We start from the raw sequence: 19,881 nt of genomic DNA on the forward strand, positions 1-19,881 counted from the left end.
AATCAAGCAAAACCCTCCAATCTTTTTGTAGCCAAAGACAGTGCTGTCTTATCCTCTCTTTAGATCTGCAGCCACGAGCCTGCTAATGAGCCTAGCTATGACATCTGACATCTTAGGGCTTTAAAGATCACTAGAAAGTTGACGTAAGCACAGTGGGAACTGTGGCAGTTATGTTCAGAGGCATGCCTTAAATGTAGCATAGGGCACATGTATAACATTTATAGAACAGTAGAGCTTGCCTTTGGGAAACAGTTAATTAGTGGGTTTAGTTTTGCTATATGGAACATTAAAAAATTCAAGCGGAAAGTGAGGGTCGAACATCTGACTAACAGTTGAATACACAGCTGAAATGCACATACGTAGACTGCCTTATCTGCCTTATTTAAAATATTGCCTGTATTTTATTCTGTTAGGTGATGTGGAATCAGAGATGTTGCACACATACATGAGGGTGGACCCTCTTGATAAGCTGATGCTGTCCGTTCGTCTTGCTGTACTGGTGGCCGTAACCCTCACTGTGCCAGTTGTCTTGTTTCCGGTAAGGCTAGCTTTCCTTACTTTTTCCTGCTCAGTGGGTCCAACATTTGTCTCACTTATGACTTTTTCTGTCACAGATTCGCAGAGCCATCCAGCAGCTCCTCTGTCCAGGTCAGGACTTTCGTTGGTGGCGACACATCCTTATTGCCGTGTGCTTGCTCTTTATTGTCAACTTGTTGGTGATCTTTATTCCAAACATCAGAGATATTTTTGGTGTTATAGGTAAGATATTTTTACTGTAGCAGGTAGTTTCCACCTATTAGAAGGGAAAATGCATTGTTCACATTTTTATAACGACTTTAGGTGGGTTAAAGGGTATATTGTTTAGTCATGTACATGCAGCCCTGTGGCCCAGGAGAGAATAGTGACACTTACAGAGAAAATACAGTGTAATATCAGCAAGCATTATTTTGGAATTATTATTGCATTGGGTATCAAAAGTCAAGTTTGAAGTGAATTTCAGATTTGTACATGCTTACATCTCCATGTTTTTATGTTCTGTATTACAACATTATGTTTGTGTCTTCCTGTAACTGTGTCAACTATTTTTTTAATTCTAGTCTGGCTGTCAAAGGGGAAATAAATAAGGGGAAATTTCCCTAATGGGGTCACTCACCTTAAAAAGCCTAGCAGACATATTTGCTGATCCCAAGCCTATCCCAAACTAAAAGTGAAAAACTTTTGGTGTCAGTTGGGATTTCACACTTAAAATATAAAATCACAGCTTTATTGACCCTTAGAAAAACCAAGTGACAACACCAGCTAAATAATTATAGTAGTCGGGAATTTGAGTAAGAAAATGGGGGAAGGAGTCATGATGGATTAGCAGTTTATTCAAAGCTAGTCATGTGACTGCTTCTTATAAGGCTGTAAAATCTCTAATATAAGGATCTTTATGGACTAGGTACACTAGTGAAGGAGATGTAGAGGTCACTCTGCTGGAGTCACTAATCTTTATAACCCTGGAGGAGGCCCTGTCCTCGTTTTAGTGCCATTACACAGTTGCAAAATCCAGACTGGCTAGGAGTCCTCTGACCACTTGCCCATATATCCCTGATTTTGATGACAGACATGTGGATTATGTAGATTATTAATGTACTCAGGATGCTCAATGTGAATCAGAAAGTACTTGCAGTGTAACTTCTTGTCCTTTCTCTTACTACAGGAGCCACTTCAGCACCAAGCCTGATTTTCATCCTTCCAAGCATATTCTATTTAAGAATTGTTCCTAATGAAAAGGAACCGCTCTTTTCTCGTCCAAAGATTCAGGTCTGTGTAGACATGTGCTCTGTCTGCCTTTAATCTCTCGTCTGTATTCTTCTTCTCATTTTTGAACCCCTGTGCTACCCCTCCCTCAGTTTATATATTGATAAAAATGGTCTCCACTTCATCTGGACCAGGTCTCCCTACCAGGTTACACCAAGTGGGTAGAACCAAATCAAGGTACTCTCTTCCCCAGTAACTTGTTCTACTGGTAAACTTGGACCATTACTAATGTAGGAAAGGGATATCAAATGTATGCTTCTTGTTTGTGTATGGCCTCATGACTTGCAGCCAGTGTAAGTTTATGAGCAAGTGCAAGTGAAATCAGAAATTCTAATGTGCTTACATGTTCCAGTTCAAAGATTCAGAAAGTTCTGAAGTCATTTGATCAGTAAAATGGTCAGTAAACAAGTATTTTACAATTCTAAGTAAGCATAGTGAATTTTAAAACTCCTGACCTGCTTGCACATTCTGGTTTGCTAAATCACTTAAAGTATATTCTACTTTTGAAGCCAAATTAGGACAGCACCTACTATATATTTGTTACATGTTACAATTCGCATAGTATAGCTTTAATATTATTTTAAAAATTGCAGTTGACCTTTTTAGATGCTCTTTTTGCAAACTCCAGGACTGAAAAATCCATCTTGGCTTTCAGTGTCTGAGGGGGTTTTCCAATAATTCTTCATGACTGTACTGTGCTGGCAGATTTCATTATCACTTGTAAACCAGATAAGCAGGACTGTCTGGCCTAACAAAGTGTTAAAGATCTCAAGGCATTGTATGTTAATGCACACAAAAAAAGTCCTACAACCAGTCCCTTTATCTGCTTCCTGGCATCTATTCTAACTACTAGAACCTGCCTGTACTGCCCTATGTATAATCCTGCTCCAAACAAACAGCTAGAAAGGCAAGAAATATGTTAAAATATGCTGTGTGGATGGGAACACATAACAAATACTGTCATGGCCAAAAATATTGGCAACCCTGCATTTTTGTCAGATAATGCACCACTTTGTGCAGAAAATTGTTGCAATGACAAATGTTCAGGCATTTCCATGTTTATTTATTTTGTTTGTATTGGTATGACACAAAAAAAGTTGAGAAAAAGAAAGCCAAACCTGACACATTCCATGCAAAACTCCAAAAATGAACTGGACATAATTATTGGCACCTTCTCCAAATTGCAGTTAATAATTGCACTCCAAGTTTGTGATTCTCTTGTAATTTGTAATACAACTCACCGGTATCAATTAACATTTAATTCTCATGTCCCATCGCAATGCAGCCGGGCGGGTGCGACAGTGACAACGGATGCCTCTGCAAAGTTTAGATGAATAAAGGTATTCACTCGCACTCCAAAAGGTAGTAAAGTCAATAATGTTTATTGACTCAAAATGATGCACATCTCCTTAGCGATGTTTCGGGACCGTGCGGCCCCTTCCTCAGGCAAACAGAGAGTGAGGAAGGTATCAATTAACAGGTGCTGACAATATAGTAATCACACCGGCAACCAGTTAAAATGGTGAAAAATCAACTCAACCTTTCTGTTGTGTGTCTCTGTGTGCCACACGCAGCATGGAGAAGAGAAAGAGCAGCATAGACTTGTCTGAGGATTTGAGAACAAAAATTGTGGAAAAGCATGGACAATATCAAGGTTACAAGTCCATCTCCAGAGATCTTAATGTTCCTGTGTCCACTGTGCGCAACATTGTCAAGAAGGTTACAGACCATGGCACTGTAGCTAATCTCCCTGGATGTGGATGAAAGAGAACAATTGAGCAAAGATTGCAACAAAGGATTCTGCGAATGGTGGATAAAGACCCTCCATCAACTTCCAGACAAATTCAAGCTGACCTTCAGGCACAGGGTACAACTGTTTCAGCTTGCACTATACGTAGCCATCTAAATGAAAGGGACGATATGGTAGGAGACCCAGGAGGACCCCACTGCTAACACAGAAACATAAAAAAGTCAGATTGGAGTTTGCCAGAACGTACCTGAGCCAAAATCTGTTGGGAGAACATGCTGTGGACAGAGGAAACCAAATGACAGCTTTTTGGTAAAACCCATCATTCTACTGTTTTCAGAAAAAGAAATGAGGCCTTTAAAGAGACCTTTAAAAGACTAGGGAAAAATATAGTCCCTACAGTCACACATGGTGGAGGTTCACTGATGTTTTGGGGTTGCTTTGCTGATTCAGGCACTGGATGTCTTGCCTGTGTGCATGGCATTATGAAATCTAGAGACTACCAAAGAATTCTGGGGTGCAGTGTAGGGCCCAGTGTCAGAAAGTTGGGTCTCCGTCGGAGGTCATGGGTCTTACAGCAGGACAATGATCCAAAGCATAGGTCAAAAAGCACACAGAAATGGCTTCAGACAAAGCGCTGGAGAAAACTGGACTGGCCAGCAATGTGTCCAGATCTGAATCCCATAGAGCTCCTGTGGAGAGATCTCAAAACAGCAGTTGGGAAAAGGAATCCTTCCAATCTGAGAGACCTGAAGCAGTTGGCAAAAGAAGAGTGCTCCAAATTCCTGTAGAGAGGTATAAGAAACTCATTGATGGTTACAGGAAGCGATGGATTTCAGTTATATGCTACCAAATATTAATTGAGCGTGCCAATAATTTTGTCCAGTCCATTTTTGGAGTTTTGGTGGAATGTGTCAGATTTGGCGTTTTTTTCTCAACTTTTTTGTGTCATACCAATACAAACAAAATAAATAAACAATTTTCTGTGCAAAGTGGTGCATTATCTGACAGAAATGCAGGGGTGCCAATATTTTTGGTCATAACTGTATATAGAGGGGTTTTCTCAAATTTGGCGGCAAAAGTGGAAATACACTTTAAGCAGGATAAACATAGCAGGTAGGGAACTAGCAAGTTTGCAAAGGCAGCACCCTGATTTCTGTCATAACTAGTTTAAATTAAACTGCTTGACATAGTAGTGTTCTCTATCTCAGTAAGTCAAAATCACAGATTTTCTTCCTGTCATCCAATAATTTACTTTCCCTCCTCTTGTCTTTATTTATGATCTACGACTTGATGTCTTCTGTTCTTTCCACAGGCTGCCATCTTTGCTTCCCTGGGCTTCGTGTTTATGATCATGAGTTTGAGTTTCATCATTTTGGACTGGGTGACGGTTGGAAAAAGCACCGTCGGGGGTCACTAGCCCCTTCTTTGTTCCCCTCTCCCACTGGATAAGGACATTAGGCCAATTCTCCTGCGACCTGTGTAGACACAACGGACAGGTCCGTCAACCGCATCAAGGTCAGAATATTAGTTATCGCTGCGGAGTTCAGGAGTAGCTGGCCGACGGGGGAGAGGGGCTCTCAATAATTGCAGGACAAGATGACATAAGCCAAAAAGTGCCCCAGCCCAGAATCACCTCCCTATCCCCCAGCTGCTGCAAGACGTCACTACAATCACTGTTTGTTTTGCTTCCTTCATCTTCTTTGGTGTCTTGGTAACTGAAGGACCTTGGCTCTCAGTCCTGTTTGCCAGTACCTGGGGCATACAGGGGTTTCCCTTGATAATTCATGCATGCCAGGTCACTTATTCCCTGATCTCTACCAAAATCAACAAATCACAGTGTATCTACCTCACCAACCCTGCAAGGCAAGGGTATCAGTGCGTTGCACTCAGGGGATTGGGTTATCTCTCTGAGAGAGGCCACAGCACACATATCAAGCATTGTCATGTGCCATGTAGCACCGCATAGTGATACAGAGTATCTCCAGGTGTCTGAAAACTGCCTTCACATCTTTCCTTTATGACTATACACCTTGAAGTTGAATTAATACACTGCTTTTTTGGCAGTTTCCTCACATGTCTCCTCCGATTTACGGTTACAAAAAGCCTTATAGATGTTTTTGAAGTGCCCTTTGGTATGAGAAGGACTTGACAGTTGATGATTTGGTAGCCACCCATCCATAAGGCAGCTGGTTCCATCCAAGAAAGCGATACTCTCTGCCTGACAATCAATCCTCCGTCCTGATCACTGTGAATCCCATGGGATCGCTGCGCCATTTGAATCAATTGGCACTCCCATGTAACACATAAATGTGTTGAGCGCCTGGAGAGCAGCTGAATATGTCTTGGTTTACACATGTGGATTGTAAACCGATTGAATATTTTAATAAATTTTAAACAAGTTGTCATTTGTGTTTTGTATGCTGTTGAGAAAGGTAAAATGCTATCACTGTGTTTCTTGGGTTTTTTCATATGTTCTTGCCCTCTGTTTCAAATGTCCTCTCCTTAATCCTATTTAGAGGGAGGTATGTAGTATGTTAAAAGGTCACTCCATTCAAGATGTAACATTTATGTTTTGGTAGATGCCAGAGTCCAGGGCCTGGTGGTGTCTGGATTTGGTGCCATGGACTGGGAGGACCTGGGTTTAAAAGCATTATATTGTGATTTATATAACAGATTTTAACATACCCAAATTGGCAGGAGTCTCTGCATGCACGCTTAAAATATTGTCTATTGTAAAGGCTCTTGTATGACAATCTACCCAAGTACAAAATCCAATTTCTATGCAATGCACAAACATCATAAAGTAAATGGAAAAACGTCCTTTACCTCCCCTGACTGAGACAATTTCTCCTACATTTGCGTTTCACATGCTCCCCCTCCCAGACACTGCAGCACACAGTGAGAGAGTTTCAGCAACAGGGGCAGTGCTGTCAATCCAGAAAGAAGTGGGCAGGGCTAAGTCTGGCCAGGTACTGATTGACAAGTTACAGACTTGTGAATTAGCAGTGGCAATGCTGATTGCATCGGCCCCAGCCACATCACTCACAGTAGTGCAAGCAGGCGCAGCCTAAAAGAGTGTGGTAACTTTGCTCCAGATTCAGGAGCAGTGCAGCATTGTTACCACACCATCACATGAGTTCACTGTCAGGCTCAACAGGTGGGACCTTGCAGGTGGACAAAGAAAACTATTAAGTGCAAACGCACTTATACTTAAGTGCTGCAGCACATATATTTTTTGAAGGGAGGCCATCATTCTACTTTTAAGGGAATCTGTCCTATGTGAAGAAAGGTCATAATGTTTTGCGAAAGACTGAAACAAGGAACTTCTGTAATTTGTTAATTTAAAGGTAAACTGAGAACTGATTGTTTTTCTATTATAGAAAATGTAAGGTGAGGAGCTGAAACACACAAAGGTGGATGGGAACATCCAAAACTCTCAGGTGGGCAGGAACAGAGTGCGGAATGATGGCAATTAGATCTTCCTGCTTTGCAGTTTGCTAAATGTTTATATAACGAAGTAGACTGCTTATTAAAACAACTACAGCAGAGTCAGATGGTCCACAAGGCAACCTAGGAAGGAGCCTAGGACACAGTGGATGTCTAGGGGAGCTCAGCTGCAACCTTCATACTCCTGCAGCTAACCAGGGGAGTAGTGCAAATACTCAAAGCTCTGCACTTGTCTGTCACATCACAAGGCAGGATGCACTTGTAGGCAGTTTTTGAATGACTTGGACCATGCCAGTACAAGACAACGCAAAAAAGCCAGCTCCTCTGTGCCTATTGCAATCCTTAACATTGTCAATCGAAGGGATAAGAGGCCAAAGCTTTAACCTTTCCTGGGGCCCAATTCTAGCTTAATTTGTCTCTGAAAATCAGGTATTATTTGTGTAGTTCTGCCTCCATATCAATATTATTTGCTTGAGCTCCAGGTACTATAACCCTTTTTCATGCCTGTGATTGGTCTCTGTATTACTTGATCACACTTTTCTCAATCCCATTTATTCATGTACAGTGTATTTAAGGGTTAGCTTTGGTTTTGTGCTGCCTCTTTATAGCCTGTTCCTCCTACCCTCTACCAATCTTCAAGGGGGGAAAGGGTAGAAGGGAAGAATACTTATGTAAAGACAAAGCCACTGAAGGAAGAAGAATAAAAAATATTGTTAATATACATGATGGAAATAACGTGCTGGGTCAATATTAGAACTTTTATCCACATAAATCCTATGGGTAGATAAGTCTCATAAATGCTATGAAAAAACGTAAAACCAGTTGCTACATAAAATGACAAGTGGCAGGCTGTGCCAAGCATAAAATGTTAAGATTTGGAGTAATTAAAATCACTTCTACAAATGACTGAGCTGAAGGTAAACTTGGACCCTGATATACATGATGAATATTTATACATCTATTTATATATCAGCTTTTTACAGACTGCAAAGTGTGCTGGGCAATAAAACACAGATATGCAATCACCATAAAAGCAAGTGTAGGACTGTGAGTGAAGAATGTACAATAGGGGCAGGAGGTTTCTGATTGGTTGCTGGAGTTTACACACTTTGGGGACTATTATAAAAACAAATTAGCATTGTAATCTGTCCAAGCAAATTGCATGTACGTTTACTCTACCGTGTTTCCCCGAAAATATGACACTGTCTTATATTTTTTTTGGCTCAAAAAAACACTCTAGGTCTTATTTTCGGGGTAGGTCTTTTTTTCGGGGAAACAGGGTATGTAAATTAACCAGCTGTTGTGGGAATGGGGCAAAGTGTCATATTCTTATTTTCTCTCCTGGTCGAATGTTCTTCAAATATTATGGGGAATAGTAACATAGGTTCATTCATAAGAGGAAAATACATAAGAAATAAATACAGCTTAGTAACAAGAGATACTATGTAAAAATTGCTGAAGGGAATAAGCAGGTTAATGTAACTATTGCTACTACGATGATACCAAATACACACAACATGCATCCCCCCCCCCCCCAAAAAAAAAGTCACAAGCTGCACTGCAAGGGTTAAGTGCTCGTTTTTGTCTAGGTGCTAAAAGAAAAGGAAAAAAGATATACTCACCTGATCCTCAGAGATGACTTGCTCTTAGACCAGTCCCAGAAGCCTCTCTCCCCCTCTGCTGCAGTGGTCTAAGGATCCTTGAGTCATCGCATTCTATACACAGTTTATAGGACATGAGGATGCTGACATAAACACCATTGCTGCAGTGGAGGAGGAGACAGATTTGCAAGCGGAGTAGCAGCCAGCCGACTCCAAGGATCAGGAGAGTATAACTTTTTTTTACCACCTAGACAAAAACAAGCACTTCAAGTAGTATTAATGTCACTTTTGCTTTTACTGCTGCCAAGCAGTGAATATATGCAAAAACATTAAAAAGATAGAAACGTTACCAAATAGGTAATTACTTACCTGTGTCTCCGCTGCTCGCTCCCGTCTGAAGATCTGAAGATTCTCGAGTGGCCGTGCAGGATGATGGGGCGTGAGCATCCGCAGTAGAGATCTTCATCGGGGAGAAGAGGAGAGACTCAGTGTAAGTGAATGTATGCAGGTGTAAGCGTGCACGTCAGACAGACACCGTGGGACACAGAGGACACAGAAGTCAGCGCTGGATCAGAGCATTGCATCCTGGGAAGTTTACATTAACAGAGCATTGCTGTGAAATTTCATCTGTAATCTCACAAGATATCAGGGAAAGGCATTTTTCTCCCCTGAGATGATGTGCATGATCACATGTGCCAAAGTTCCAGGAAGTAAAGAGAGATCTAGTAACCTGCCCTCTGTGAGAAGAATGGGGAGAAAAAGAAAAATAAGATATGCAAAAAATTAAAAGCCGGCAATTATCTATAAGTTTCATTAGTACACTTTTCTAAAGGTGCCCTTGTTGTTATTTTTGAAGATATGGGTGAAGGTATGGGCTCTCTAAGAATACCAGGATTCACCTTAGGGTTTGGTGGCATTTATGAGAAGACTCTTATAGCTTTGTACATTTGTATGGTCACCTACAATAGCCTTATAATGTATAATGTGGAGTACTTAATACCTTACATCTTTTGGAATGAACGCTTAGGGTTAGTAGTATGTTCCCAGCAGAGCTGTAGTATGTTACTGCATTGTAAACACCTGACAAGTCATTGAAGTTCCAATATATACTGTATGTGAATATTTCTGCATGTCTGCGTGGAGGAGTAGGCCAAAATACTTCCAGGCCGACAGCTACAGGAAGCATTTAATTGTGATCACTAGTATATTTGATTACAGGGGAAATTACTATTTCACACCTATGACTACAAAGTTAATTATCTTCCACACCGAGGCTTAGAAAATACAAGGCTGCTCTTGTGGTTTTCTCTCAAGTTTAGCTGATATCCTATACAGACAAAATGTAATGTTAAAAAACCCCCCACAAAAACAGGAAAAAAACATAAAGGTGACAAACCCCCATTCTTGGCACTGCAAGTGTAAGTGTCACAAGGCTTATTTATGAGGTATAAGCAAAGTGGCAACTGTGGCAACTGTCATTCATCTTCCAATTCAGGTGGTGCACTGAGGTTTGAGCGTTGCCATGGTTATACATCATCATTACCTTAGGTTAGCCATACACGGATCCTGTTGAATCAGACTCAATTCGAGCCACAGGGGTGGCTATGCCAGCATCGCCCAGCTCGACAAACTTCGATTGATAAACACTAGGAGCAGGGTGGAAAATTGTCAGCCAAACTGTGGCATACCATTTGATCAGACTATGCATCTAAACAAGAGCCCTTTGGGACTTAAAGTTGACCTCTTCACTCAAAAATCAAATTCTACCAACGCGTCCCTCTATGTATGATGATTAATAATAACATAGACATGTCAGGTGTAAAATGCTGTGATTTTGAAATACTTACACTTACAGAGCATTTACTTCCTGCTTTGAAAGGGCAAAATTACTTAAGTCACAATGGGATTGCCTTGTCATCAGCAGAGCATTGCTGGGAAATCTCATCTGTAATCTCACAAGATCTCAGAGAAAGGCATTTTCCTCCCATGAGATCATGTGCATGGTCACATGTCCTAGTCACATGTCTAGTCACATGTGCCAAAAATCCAGGAAGTAAAAGGAGAGCTAGTAATCTGCTCTTAGTAAACATGGCCACTGTCAGAAGACTGGGAAAGAAAAGAGAAATAAGAAATGCAAAGAATACAAAGCCGGCAATTATCTAGAAGTATGTGTTTGTAGATTGTTATTTCTAAACATTTCTAAAGGTGTGTTTGTTGTTATTTTAAAGATATGGGTAAAGGTTCACTTTAAGGGCAAATTTATGCAAGATGTGGGTCAGATGAATGCTGGGAGACCTATCACTGTCTTATAGATGTGGCTGACCTCTATTTAGTTGTCAATGGGTACTCAGTGAATACCGTGTTTCCCCGAAAATAAGACACTGTCTTATATTTTTTTTTCCCAAAAAAAACACACTAGGTCTTATTTTCGGGGAAAAACGGTATGTACAGAAATCAGGACCGTGAATGTCACGCGGAGCAGAGATACCGGCATGTAATGTACTGTATCATACAGTACTGGAGAAGGGGAGTGAAAGAATGGTACTGTGACTGTCACACAGTGTCACAGTACGGTACCTGGCTGCAGCTGTCTGGAGCTCTCTGATGCCGACCAGGCATCCTAAAAGCCGAGGCAGGCGGGAGGCAGTCGGGCGGAACGGCTTGCAGACGGGCCGGAGGGAGGGAGGGAGCTGCGGCCAGAAAGTTTTTTACGATCTTTACTTGTTTTTAGACCGTACATGCAGACGGGTGGACCGGCGGGCAGACTGGCCGGAGGGAGGGAGCTTTGCGATCGTGACATTTTATTAGACCGTACATGCAGACAGGAGACAAGCTGCACATGTCATTGATTTTTACACTCAGACACCTTGCTGGCTGCTTGGATGCCGAACTAGGTCTTATTTTCGGGGTAGGTCTTATATTACAGAAATCCCTGAAGTTAGCACTAGGTCTTATTTTCGGGGTAGGTCTTATTTTCGGGGAAACACGGTAGGTGTTTTTACTTGGCTAACAATTCAAATGGGGCCCACAAATTTAGTCTTAGGTGGGGCCCTTGGTGACTTTGTCCAACACTGTATGAGAAACTGATCGTTCTATGGGGCTACACAAAATCTCTTCTATATTAGCTTACATGTAATGTAATACAAGCATAGAGATTACTCTTATGAGATTTTAGTGGTACGATTGAGCTATGTGAAATGTGCCTATGTAGTCCCAGCCTAACTGAATAAGCCTCTGCATTATAATGAGCCTCAATCATTTTGAATAAAGAATTCCAATCAATTCATTTAAAAAAATTAAACGTAAAGCATATGCAGGATGTGTAATTGCATGTCTCATGACAGGTTCATCTGTCAGTACGCAGTGAATACACCACACGCACAAAGTTCATGACTCAGTTGGGTACACAGCCCTTCACCAAATGCTTTATTTTTATAATTGCAATGAGAACAATTCAAAGTACACCATGAATACCTCATAAGAGAAATCACCTTTAATGTATGGACTGAGACAACTGTCAGCCTGCAAAATAGTGAACTTACACAAATCTCTTGACTGCACTGGTACTTATCTACAAGAAAGAAATAATTGTTCTGACCACAGAACAACCATGGGTGCAAATGGGAGTAGTAAAAAAAAAAAAGGAGGAGAAGGATTTGGGTCAAGAAGAGAGAATGTATCAGGGAGTAGTCCGTAGTTTATAGCTGACCTAAACAAAAACGACAGAAATATTCATCTGACGTTCACCATAGATACCCGAGAAATATCGTTCCTAGACCTCAAGATTCGAGTAGACGGGGAAAAACTAGTGACAAATACTTTTTGAAAACTTAAAGCAGCTAATACAGTGCTCCATGCGAGTAGCCACCACCCGCCTTCCCTAAACAACGCATACCCACGGGTCAGTTCCTCCGATTAAAGAGGAACTGTACCTCTTATGATGATTTTTGTTTTTTTATATATTTCGTTTTATTAGTTTTCACAGTTAAATACAAGTAACACATCACACATACATGGCACTGCATAACAAGCTCAGATAGTATACTACCGTATTATAAGGACAGCGTGCCTAGTATAACTAGAAAAACTAACAGGGGGAGACGTCGACTCACACGACAATAGGGGGGGAGAACAAGAGGGAGGTGAGGGGGTAGGGGGGACGTGACATGACATGACCTTGCTCTCAAAACAACCGTAAGTGTCAATGTGGTATATCCAAGACAGACAGTTTTCATTCACAGCAAATATACTCTGTTACTGTTTCGGTTGAGGTTGTGGATCAGGGACAAGCAAGTACGATTTAAAAGTATCTGTGTTCTTGAAGGCTAGCCAACAGGCCCATCTTTTGTAGAAAGAGGAGTATGAGTCTTTGGAGGTATGCAATAATTCCTCCAATAGTCCAGTTCTGTCAATCTTGCGGAACCAATCCTGCATGGAGGGTACTTGTGCGGATCTCCAATATCTTGGTATGAGCGACTTGGTCGCATTCAGCAAGAGGGGGACTATATAAGAACGGGATTTCTTATAAGAACGGATTGAGTCAGTGGTGAGGTGGAACAGGCACACCCAGGGGTCTAGTTGGAGTTGTTTACCACATATGCGCTGAATAAGATGAGTGACCTGCGACCAATATGGTTTGATCCGAGGGCACTCCCACCAAATGTGGGCAAAGGAGCCTGGATTCCCACACGACCGCCAGCACTGGGGATCTAAGAGGGGGTTAGCTGCGTGTAATGTGTTTCCAGGAATCCAGGGGTATCCTACCCCATCTGGATCGTAAGGCAGACAAGGAGAGTAGAGTAGTTCCGCATAGAACGTCACATAACTTCAAAGTAGCAGAGTCCATCCATCTTGCAAAGGATCTGTCCACCCTTCCCGGGGAAAAGTAGTCAGAGCCCTGCAAAGGCATGAGAATCGAGTTGTGTGGCCACTGGAATCTGCGGTGCAAATGGTCCCAGGTGTGCAGTGTAAAGGTTGTTAGAGGCAAGGTGGCGGGATCAAGGGGCCGCCACTTAGTAGGCAACCAAATAACCTCAGACAGGGAAGCACCACTGGCCGCAGTCTCCAAGGACACCCAGCTCTTTACCCGGTCCCCAAACACCCAGTCAACCACCCTCACCATCTGGGCGGCTGCATGGTAGATCCGAAAGTCCGGCAGGGCCAGCCCTCCATTTCGACGGGTCCTAACTAGTATACGACCCGATGTCCTGGGAGCGTGGCGCTGCCAGATGTAGTTAGAGGTTATCCTGGCGAGGGTCCTGAAGTATGAGCTTGGTAAGGCTATAGGGAGCATCTGAAACACAAACAGAACCTTGGGAAGAATCATCATTTTTACAGCGTTTATCCTGCCCACCCAGGGTAAGGAGCGTAGGGAGAAGGAAGCCAGATCCGTTTTAACCAGATTTAAAAGGGGAACAAAATTGTAGTGGTAAAGATCCAATGGTTTGCGGGTTAACTGGATGCCTAAGTAGCAGAGGGAATGGGGGCGCCACTGAAAGGGAAAGTGGGGGAGGAGAGCGTTGCTTTCTTCCTGTGATAGAGTTAAATTAAGGATCTCCGATTTGCCCATGTTAATTTTAAAGTTGGTGAGGGAGCCATATTCGTTTAATGCCGCCATCATTTGGGGGAGAGAATTCCGCGGATTCTTATGATGATTTTAAATCAGAATCAAAAGCTATGTATGACCGTTTCAGGGAACGAGGCTACTCACATCGAGTACTAAGGAGGAGTCTAGCTATAGCCAATAAAAGAAATAGAGAAGATCTCCTTAAATGCACAAAGAAAGAAATTAAAAAAGATACACAAGACCACAGGGTTCGAATGATCACCCAATATGGCTCAGGTTGGTCCACCCTCAAACAAACATTAAACAAGCTTTGGCATATTCTCCAGCTATGTTCCTCCCTGGCTGAAATAGTGGGCCCCTATCCCCTTATAACCGCTAGACGGGCACGCAATGTAAGGTACCAATTGGTTTCCTCGGAATTCACCTTCACACCCCAATAAACCTGGCTTACCAAGACAACAAAACCCAAAGGCATGTATGCATGTGGCAATTGCCATATATGACGCTTTGTTCACAAATCAAAACAGTTTGTAGACTCAACTGGCACCACTAACTTTGATATCTTGCATTTTATTAACTGCAATACAACACGGGTTATCTACCAATTAGAATGCCCCTGCAAGAAATGTTATATTGGAAAAACACTAAGATACAATAGAATAAGGATCCTAGGCAGTTGATACAAATCCCTTGCATCATTTTTAATCTATGATCACAGTCCAAGCGCTGCTTCCTCAAATAATTTGAGGACCACCCGGTATTATACAACACGCTGATCAGCTTGTCCATAGAGTGTTTGTGTGCATACATGAGTGAATGGGTTGTTGCAATAACCAGTTTTTAATTGTGTCGGGTGTGTTGGTTTAAATGGTGCATCTGGTTTATTCAAAGAAAATTTGTTTAATTAATAAATTACTGTTTTGTACTTCATTTTGACTCTCCGACCCTCTTTATTAGCTGCACTCTGTTTTAACCTCTCTTGGTAAAGCACATTTTCTTGACTACGTCCTGTGTAAGCAGCTGGGGGTTGTTTGTCTTGAGAGTCATAAAAGAGTTAATACACTCTGACTGATATAGGGTGTGGTACTCTGGGTATAACATTCTTTTTGTTCATATAGTAGTCCGTAGGAGCCCAGATGCAGGGGACTTGCCAATACAAACGGTACCTCCGCACGAGCAGACCTGGGTAATGCACGGTCTCTCATGTGGTGGTGACCAGCACAGGAGCAGTCCAGAACGTCGTAGCCAAATCAATATCCAAAGTCGTAGTCCGTGAGAATAGCAGGGGTCAGGGGCCGGCAGCAAGGTTCGTGGTCAGGAAATAGCAAAGTTCGGTACACAAGAAATATACTCTAACTAATACGCCAGCCACTACGAAGGCAAGCTCTGCAATAACCAAGCACAGAATGATATGTGAGGCTAGCATTTGTACCTGCTGACATCAGGGTCATCTCTACAGGCGGGGTTGTTCCTTAATTGACAAGCACTGTACCTTTAAGAAGGCACCCAGTGCGAGCGTGCGCACTACCCGGCGGCTCCACGCAGCGGACATCACAGAGCGGCGTAGAGTGAAGGAGTCAGGAGCCGCTGAGCTCGGGGCTGCAGATGAGAGCATGTCTGTCCTGCGGGTGTCTGCAGGGACCCCCTTTGTGGTGCAAAGGTGGGTATTACATAATGTTTGATGTGTAACCACCTTGCCGTAAGTGGGGTGATTACTTACATTTAGTTTGCTGAGACTGCATTCAGTGTGGCTGATTGTATAGTCTATACTCATTTGGTTTTCCCTAAGGGTTCCGTTATTGATTACATCTGCCTGCTGCTGGGTGTAGCCTAGCCACAGAGCAGAGCAACCAATAATGGAATACTATGGATATCTATGTCTCTCCAACCAATCACTAGGAGTTTCATGGCCAGTGGTGCATGCTGGGAGAGGACATCAATTTCTGAGTCTGACAATGTGAGAGTCTCTTTCTACCCCGGGCATTCTGCCTGGGGGGAGTGCATTACATGTGTGCTGTTTGACTGGGCCTGAAGCCTGCAGGTGGTCAGGAGCGGATCCAGTCGGGGTCTGGAATTGTTCCTGGTTTGGAGGAACTTCGTCTGTTGGAGATGCCGGAGAAGCCAGGATGGACTTGGACCTCAGAGAGAAGTCTGGTGTATCACTCAGGGGAGATCTCAAAATGTTTGCCAGCTAAGATTCAAAGTGCCACTGCATTTTGGCTTGAGTACAACTCTGTGTACTGTGAGAATGGAGAACATTGGAGACATGCTAGAAGATTAATTGAATATGTCTAAATTGGCCCTGTTTGCATGTGCAATCCGGTCCTTAGATTGTAAACTCCTTGAGGGCAAAGACTGATGTGAATGTGCACTTTTAAGCACGGCATACATTGATGGCACTATATATATACCTGTAATAATAAATAGATGTATGAGACAAACAGTTCACATAATAAAAAAACACTAGTTGCAAATAAATTGTATATTGAGCCACCGAGTGACATGGCACCACACCCCCGTTACGTAGCAATAAGTAGATTTGGTTGTGGCTATTCAGGTGCCTTACCTTAAAAACTTGAAATGTTGTATAAAAACTTCAATTTGTTTAATACATTAATATGAAAATGAAAGCCGATAATATTAAAAGCATTGCATAGAGAAACAGTGTGTGCTTCGTCAATAGTACCTGCTCAACATTGATCATAGAGGGGAGCTGGACAAGGGGACAGACGACTTGATACATATGGACACAGAGGCGTATCTACAGAAAATAGCGCCTATGGCAAGCATTGAAATTGCGCCCCTTTCGAAAAAACTGACACCCATATCTTAGACCACTTACCATAATACCAACTCAAAATTGCAAGTCAAACTCGCATTAGAGTCTCCCCTTACCTAGACCCCAGAGCCATTTCCTTACAACAGAGCTTCCAATTATATCAGCATGCCCAGAGACCCCCTTTACAGTTGTCATTGCTCACAGATTCTTTGGAACATGCTATTTTACATTCAGAATGATGTCCTCAAATAGAGTTCAAAATGTAACTGTATATTTCATAGTCACAATTGGGTTTAAAGTAGGGATGCACCTACTTTTTTACCAAATTTCGGACGCCGAAACATATTGGCCGAAAATGGCACTTTTGGCAAAATCCTGAAAGTACCATCTTTCGGGCAAAATTGCGGTGCATTTCTAGTTTCTCTCCTCCCCGCTGTGCGCTGCTCTATGTTCCCTCTGACACAGCGCAGCATCCAGCAGGGAGGAGAGAAACAGTCAGAGAAGGCCGAATGGGGCGGGGGAGGAGAGCGGTGTGAGCCATGATATCACAGGAGGCCTGGCTCTCATCCCGCACTGACCGATTAGGGTGGAGAGCGGTGTGGGGGCTGAGACAGCCGTGTGCTGTCACAGGAGCCTGATTGTTGGTGAGGGGGAGGAGTCAGCTGTCAAAATAGACTGAGCTCTCCCCGCATCGCCTCCTCACCCTCCTGTGACAACTGATGCAGGATGGAGAGCAGTATAAGCAGTCAGTGATCAGTGATTGTGTACATAGTAAACACACTATATCCACATGTTATAAATGAACAGGAACACTCAGTATAGAGGCTTCCTGTTCATTTATAACAGAGGCTGCAGAAAAAGTGATTGTGGGCTCTCTTTTTCTATTTTAAAAGGGAAATATCAGGGGTCTGTTTAGACTCTTAATATTTCACTGAAGCCCCCAACAGTAAAGTTAAAAAAAGAAAAATATTTAATTGCACCATAGAGTTGTTTATATACATTTGTAGTTAGCAAATGACCATTCTTGGGATGTGCTTGTGATGTCTATGTATCATCCACGGACATGTAAAAAGCGAGTGTCTACAGTTCAAAACATAGGAGCATGCTTTCCCCTATCTACAGACAGTTAATAGTAAATGAAAGATAAATAAATGTATAATGAGGGTCCCACTGAAGTCCCAATGGTGGAACCTAAAAGCCTGTCCCTCTAGGTTTCCTCAAAGATCTGAGGACACAGTAATAGTTTTGGCTTTAGATGTACTTTACCAAAAGGGCATGAAAGGATAACTGTGCTATAACAAAAATGGAAGTTGTTACTTTTATGCTTACAATATAGTGCCTGGTTGTTGGCTGTCATGTTGATCCTCTGCCTTCACCTCATTCTAACTCACTAACGCAAAAAATGTTTGCAGTCAGTTAAGTCAGAACTGAATTGCTTACTGATTTAAAGCAGAACTTAAATCAGAAAAACTTTTTTAAACAATAAAAAGCTCATGAAAATATAAAATAAAGAAAACAGCTTTTGCTACAATACTCATCTCCCTGAGCTGTCCACCCTAAGTACTTTATTTCCCCCACTATATGTCCTCGGTCTTACAGGTTGAATGACGGCTATCATCATTCAACCCATTTCCTATGGGCTTAGGCTGTCATGGACCTGATCTGATCATCCCACCGTATGACTAGACAGTAAAGGAACATTGACGCTAAAGGATCAGCATTATAGCCTGTGTCACACTTCCCTGTGCCATGATCCGCAGCGGGATTTTGCCTCCTGTCCCAGGTGCTCGGCTCCCTGCCAATCCACGCTGAACCTCATTGTTAAATGTTTAGCTCACTTGTTGCCTGACGTTCGAGCAGCAAGTCGCTATCGGACCCCCTGTGTACTATTTGCCTTGGATTACTGTGGATTGTCATTTACCTACTTTGTTGTTTGTATTTCCTGTGATTCCCTTGTGCACCCAGTGAGATCCTGCTTCCTGTGAGTTTGTCTTCCTCCTGTGTGCATGTTTGTCCATGCAGCCTCGTTCCTCTGCTTCCTGTGGCTATTTTGCTCTGCACTATAGTGCACCTCCCTCCTTTCTCCGGTGCATTCTCCTCTGCTGTTCCTGTGGGCACACCTGTTGTGTGAGATTACAGCAGTACAAGCACACCTTTTCTCTCAGCACAGGTTCCTTTTTAAAGTGGGAATGACGAGATACATACCATATATGTGAACTGTTTTGCAAAAATATTACAATACAACCCCCTTATCCTATCCGTAATCATTACCACAGCCCAATCCCCATGGTCATACTGTATAGGTGGAAGAAGGTAACACCATGGCAAGGTTATTTCAGAGGAAGCCTATCTAAACCAACAACCCCCTTCTTATCTTACTAAGAATCCCAACACTTCACCCAATTTCCCTCAAGAAATCACACAAGACTTGTATGGAGTTCAAAAGGGGCCACAGCAGCCACTTGTTTAATAAAATATCAAAATGAAATGAAAACAAAATAACACAGCTATATAATTAACAACTCAAGGTAAGAAAAACCACCCATAAGCTGCGTCTGCGGCTTCATATAACTAACGATTGGCCCCTAGCCAGTGGCGTCACAAGGGGGGTGCAGGGGGTGCGGCCCGCACCCGGGTGCCACCATTGGAGGGGTGACACCAAAATGACTCACATTCATTTTGGTGTCACCCCCCCTCTGAAAAGTCGGGCGCTCGGTCATGGACCGAATGCCAGACAGTATCAGGAAAGAGGAGGGGACCCGGCGGCATACCTTATCCCGCCGGGTGACTGTCCCCCCCTCTTGGTGATGGACGCCGGCAGGTATCAGCATACTGACACTCGTGATGTCATCGCGCACGTGCGTGGTGACGTCACGCGCATGCGCAGTGACGTCTCGGCGGGGTGACACACGGTTACCGCTCCGGGTGTCACCCA

The 19,881-nt window shown here is 42.8% G+C and overlaps 1 protein-coding gene across 1 annotated transcript in view; it reads left to right on the forward strand.

Annotated features, from left to right (window-relative positions):
• Positions 1-5,037, forward strand: part of SLC38A5 (solute carrier family 38 member 5) — a 55,390-nt gene extending 50,353 nt beyond the window's left edge. The window contains exons 13-16 of the mRNA XM_018558012.1: positions 414-538; positions 615-759; positions 1,703-1,806; positions 4,866-5,037. Of these exons, the coding sequence (XP_018413514.1) occupies positions 414-538; positions 615-759; positions 1,703-1,806; positions 4,866-4,970 (479 nt within the window). The 3' untranslated portion in view covers positions 4,971-5,037. The remainder of the gene's footprint in view (positions 1-413; positions 539-614; positions 760-1,702; positions 1,807-4,865) is intronic.
• Positions 5,038-19,881: the final 14,844 nt, after the last annotated feature.

The sequence above is a fragment of the Nanorana parkeri genome, unplaced genomic scaffold, assembly GCF_000935625.1.
Source record: "Nanorana parkeri isolate BGI_ZX_2015 unplaced genomic scaffold, ASM93562v1 scaffold315, whole genome shotgun sequence".
Lineage (NCBI taxonomy): Eukaryota > Metazoa > Chordata > Amphibia > Anura > Dicroglossidae > Nanorana > Nanorana parkeri.